General features: G+C 41.1%; 1 protein-coding gene across 1 annotated transcript; it reads left to right on the top strand.

Annotated features, from left to right (window-relative positions):
* Positions 1–147: 147 nt before the first annotated feature.
* LOC140342307 (homeobox protein six1) lies at positions 148–4426 on the top strand. The gene is made up of 2 exons (XM_072428447.1): positions 148–783; positions 2902–4426. The coding sequence occupies exons 1-2, from the start codon at positions 224–226 to the stop codon at positions 3194–3196; spliced, it is 855 nt and encodes a 284-aa protein (XP_072284548.1). The 5' UTR covers positions 148–223; the 3' UTR covers positions 3197–4426.
* The last annotated feature ends 627 nt before the right edge of the window (positions 4427–5053 follow it).

Raw genomic sequence — 5053 nt, 5'->3', positions numbered from 1 at the left:
CCCCCCCCCCCCCCTCCATTGCCCTCCCCAGTCTGTGCTCCATCTATGCTCAGCCCCCCCTGGCCGCTCAGCCAATCACAGCTCGCTCCAGCCCGGAGCTTTAAGGAGGCTTCTACAGGAAAGACTTAGCAAAGTTTCCGTGGAGCGGAGCAGATCGCTGTGTGTTGTGGATCTTATTGTATGTCCGGAGCTGCTTGGCCTCGTCGTTGCAGCAGCCCAAGCCATGTCTATGCTGCCTTCCTTTGGCTTCACCCAGGAGCAAGTAGCCTGTGTGTGCGAGGTGCTGCAGCAAGGGGGGAACCTGGAGAGGCTGGGCAGGTTTCTGTGGTCCCTGCCAGCCTGCGATCACCTCCATAAGAACGAGAGTGTCCTGAAAGCCAAGGCAGTGGTGGCCTTCCATCGGGGAAACTTCCGAGAACTCTACAAGATCCTAGAGAGCCACCAATTCTCCCCCCACAACCACCCCAAGCTGCAGCAATTGTGGCTGAAGGCTCACTATGTGGAGGCAGAGAAGCTGCGGGGGAGACCCCTGGGGGCTGTGGGCAAATACAGGGTGAGGAGGAAATTCCCCCTGCCCAGGACCATCTGGGATGGAGAGGAGACCAGCTACTGCTTCAAGGAGAAGTCCAGAGGGGTGCTAAGGGAATGGTATGCCCACAACCCTTACCCCTCACCCAGGGAGAAGAGAGAGCTGGCAGAGGCCACTGGACTCACCACCACCCAGGTCAGCAACTGGTTCAAAAACAGGAGGCAGAGGGACAGAGCTGCTGAGGCCAAGGAGAGGTAAGTGGCCACCACTGAAATCACAATAATATTATTTATAAACAGGATTCATATAGCGCCAACATATTACGCAGCGCTGTACATTTAATGGGGGTTGCAAGAGACAGACAGTGACACAGGAGGAGGAGAGGACCCTGTCCCAAAGAGCTTACAATCTAGGAGGTGGGGGAGGTAACACACAATATACACATTATAATGTCATGTTCTGGTGGCTTTCTGAAAGTAGATTAGCTGGAATTGCATGCTAAAAACATCTAGACAAAACTTTGGCATCTATAAAATAGTATTATTATTCCTATTATTAATAATAAACAGGATTTATATAGCGCCAACATATTACCCAGCGCTGTACATTAATATTCAAATGACAGACAGGCACACGAGGAGGTGAGGACCCTGTCCCAAAGAGCTTGCAATCTAGGTGGTGGGGGAAGTAACACACAATATACACATTAACTAATTATTATGTCATGTTCTGATGGCTTTCTGAAAGGAGATCAGCTAGAATCGTATGCTAGACATATAGAAAAAAACTTTGGAATCTAGGAAATAGTATTATTATTAATAAAAAATAAACAGGATTTATATAGCGCCAACATATTACGCGCCGCTGTACATTTAATAGGGGTTGCAAATGACAGACAGTGACACAAGAGGAGGAGAGGACCCTGCCCCAAAGAGCTTACAATCTAGGAGGTGGGGGAAGTAACACACAGTATACACAATAAGGATTCATTATGTCATGTTCTGATGGGATTCTAAAAGTAGATCAGCTAGAATTGTATGCTAAAGGCATCTAGGAAAAAAAAACTTTGGCATCTATAGAATATGAAGTAGTCCTTGTCATAAGGCATACTCCTCCATGTGCAATGTTAGATCAGGCCATGGACATATTGCAATTTTTTTTATTGTTGTAGCAAGCTCAGACAAAGGGGCAGAATGCTGACATCTGCCTGGGTATACTGGAGTCAGGGATGGGGTCACCGTTTGTCGGTGGAGCACAAACAAATGTAGAAGTGTCTCTGTTCCATGGCTGTGGATTATTATTAAACAGGATTTATATAGCGCCAACATATTACGCAGCGCTGTACATTAAATAGGAGTTGCAAATGAGATGAGAGACAGAAACAGGCAGTGACACAGGAGGGAAGGACATGTATGCAGGACCCCTGTACAGATATTATCACCCTGCATTGAGGAGGACACATTAAGGAATTAGGGCTTATTTTGTGTTTTGAGGGGGCTGATTATTATATATAAACAGGATTTATATAGCACCAACATATTACGCAGCGCTGTACATTAAATAGGGGTTGCAAATGACAGACGAGCCTGCCCCGAAGAGCTTGCAATCTAGGAGGTCTGTCGTGTACATGCAATGTACAATCTGATGAATAGAAATCCTGATCATCCATGACATACATATCCGCTGACACAGAAATCATTAGATCTGCCATGCTACTGGGGAGGATAGGAAACTTTATTCTCTGAAAAATTATAGATAGAATAAAAGAAAAACTGGAAATAAAAGAGAAGTAGAGGATGAGAAAAAGAAAAAGAAAGACATTAAAGAAAAGGAGAGCAGAGAACTTTTTTTCAGAAGGAGAGAGAAGGAAGGAATGTGTGTGAGAGAGAGAAGAAGAGAAAGACGCAGAAAGAAATAAAACAAGAACAGGAAGAAAAAAGTTGAAAACAGAATGGGAAATGTAAAGAGAAAAAGTGCGATGGAAGGAGACATGAAAAGGAAACATAAATGAATAAAATGGGAGTTTTATAATTTCGGAATATAAAAAAATGGAAACGATACAAGAGAGAAAGTACATCTGGATAAAATAATAAAGCAGTTTGAACGTTTGGAATACGGGAAAGATTAAAAATAAAGAAACAAAGAATAAAAAAGAGCGATAGAAGGAAAAAGAAAAGAAAGATTTATAAAGAGAATAAAAAAAAGATAAAATATATAAGTGTAAATTTTAAATACAAAAAAAAATAGGAGAAAAAGTAAACAAATCTAAATATAATAGAATTAGTATAAAAAGAGATAGAGATAAAAAGTATAAAGCATGACAAAAGAAATGCAATAACCACAATGTAAATGTTTTCTCCTCTCTCTTCCAGGGAAAATACAGAGAACAACAACACGTCCAGCAACAAACAGAACCAGCTGTCCCCTCTGGATGGGGGAAAATCTCTAATGTCCAGCTCAGAGGAGGAATTCTCCCCCCCTCAGAGTCCAGACCAGAACTCAGTCCTCTTACTGCAAGGAAATCTCGGCCACCCCGGGGGCTCCTCATACTCCCTCAGCGCTTTAAGTGCCTCCCAGGGGGGCCACGGGCTCAGCAGCCATCAGCACCAGCTCCAGGACTCTCTGCTTGGACCCCTCACCTCCAGCCTGGTAGATCTAGGATCCTAAACAGCCCATGGCCATAGGGACATCTATAGGGACTGCCTGGAGCCCCCAGGGGGACTGCACACTTACTGTACATAGCGAGACACTTCGTGGTTTCAGAACTCATCTCATGGTACTTAATGTGTAAAGACTGAGAAGATAAATGACTTTTTTTTATTCCTCCCCTAAAAAATTGCCCCCCTCCCAACACCATCGAATGCTCTTATACCCCCCTTTCCCAATATCTCTTCTGCAATTAGCCAAATGCTGAGGACAGAAGATAAATCTCCCATTACCAGCTGTTCCCACACCTAGGATTTTTCTGTGCTTTATTTATGAAGATTTCTCTTTATTTCTGCTCATTGCGCCGATAATTGAACCTCCAAATGGGGAAAAAATCCTTAAAAATGACCATTAAAGCCTTTATCGCAGCTTCTAAAAAATCATGGTTCATCCACTTGGAGGAGGTTAAGTTTACATTTTTTTCACATTTAGTGTTCTACAACGATTGCAAAAGTAGTTTATAATAAAATACAGTATTAGAAAAAGACATAAAGCCTGCTGTCTTTTGTTAATTTGCTGTGCGCCCTGTTGTGCGCAATTAACGCATACTAAACTTTATATGGGAAAAAATACTGATCTGATACAAGTCAAGGCAGCTAAAATATAATCTGATATAGCCGAGGACACATTGGAAATCTTTATCTTTATTTCAGTAAAGACACCAGCTGTATTTTTTTATTGTACCGGGCGATAAATATATATATATAGATGGTTGGAAACCAGGCGATATCTCTGGATGGATATAAACCAGGCAATCTATAGAAATATATTATGTATGCACACCAATCCAACCTCTTAGTGAGCTGTCAGAAGCAATTCATTTCCATCTCTTGCTGATAGCTATAGGAAAACGATTAAATATAATGATCATAATGGGCTGAACGCCCTTTTGAACGCTAAATGTTGAATATTTTAGAAGCAATATAACGCTTTGAATATGTCTGAGCTTCATAATGACAATTCTATTTGCATGTTCTGTACTTTTGGTTTATTGTATTTTATTTATGACATCCTTTTATTTGTTTGTGCACGTTTTAAAGGCTGGAAAACAGAATATTGAATATATTTGTAAAATGACAGCTATGATATTCAGGCAGATATGACATTTAGGTGATGGTCCCCATAGAGGCGTTTATTGGCATTTTGTATATTTTGACTCGCTAACTGTTCTTATTAAATTATTTCTATTGCTGGCTATCAATCTCTCATGTATATTATGACTCTCATTGGGGCTTTATTTGAAAAACGGTGATAGTAAATGATGATTGGTTACCTAAAATTAGGACCATGTTTGCTTTGGGGCTACTACAGAGCAACTTGTGATTAGTTGGTTCTGTCATACTTTGGTGTTCTTGTGTTTTGTAAAGCATGAGTCGGTTCCGACTCATTTCAGAAGGGCAGAAATATAGTCAGGTTGTAATAGAAGGTATTTGGTGCCAAATGTCATTTAAGCGCAACTTGGTTATGGTTATTGCTGTATAATTGTCATTATAAGTGGCTGCACAACAAAATAATTCGTAGGGGGTCATAGTAATCTCATACAAAACTTTGTTTTGAACTAGAAAATTGGGTCCTTGTAGAGTGAGCTGTTTTATTATTGCATTGGTATAGGTAAATATATTTGCTGCCTTTATACACATACACATTACAGTGTATAAGGTGGAACAGGTGGCAGCGTTTAATAGATCGCAGGCAGACTATACAATGTAATGGGCAGCAGAGAATACAGTGTAATAGTTACTGGTATAATAGTATATAGGATACAATGTAACCAGTGGTAGGTAATACAGTATGGCAGCGGATACAGTGTGAGGGGTC

The sequence above is a fragment of the Pyxicephalus adspersus genome, chromosome 12 (assembly GCF_032062135.1).
Source record: "Pyxicephalus adspersus chromosome 12, UCB_Pads_2.0, whole genome shotgun sequence".
Lineage (NCBI taxonomy): Eukaryota > Metazoa > Chordata > Amphibia > Anura > Pyxicephalidae > Pyxicephalus > Pyxicephalus adspersus.
This window is presented reverse-complemented; position numbering and strand designations above follow the sequence as displayed.

Excerpts from the sequence above, each read along its gene's own strand:
- LOC140342307 (XM_072428447.1), top strand. The coding sequence starts at position 224 with ATGTCTATGCTGCCTTCCTTTGGCTTCACCCAGGAGCAAGTAGCCTGT. Across the intron at positions 784-2,901 it reads GCTGCTGAGGCCAAGGAGAG|GGAAAATACAGAGAACAACA; the intron begins GTAAGTGGCCAC and ends TCTCTCTTCCAG.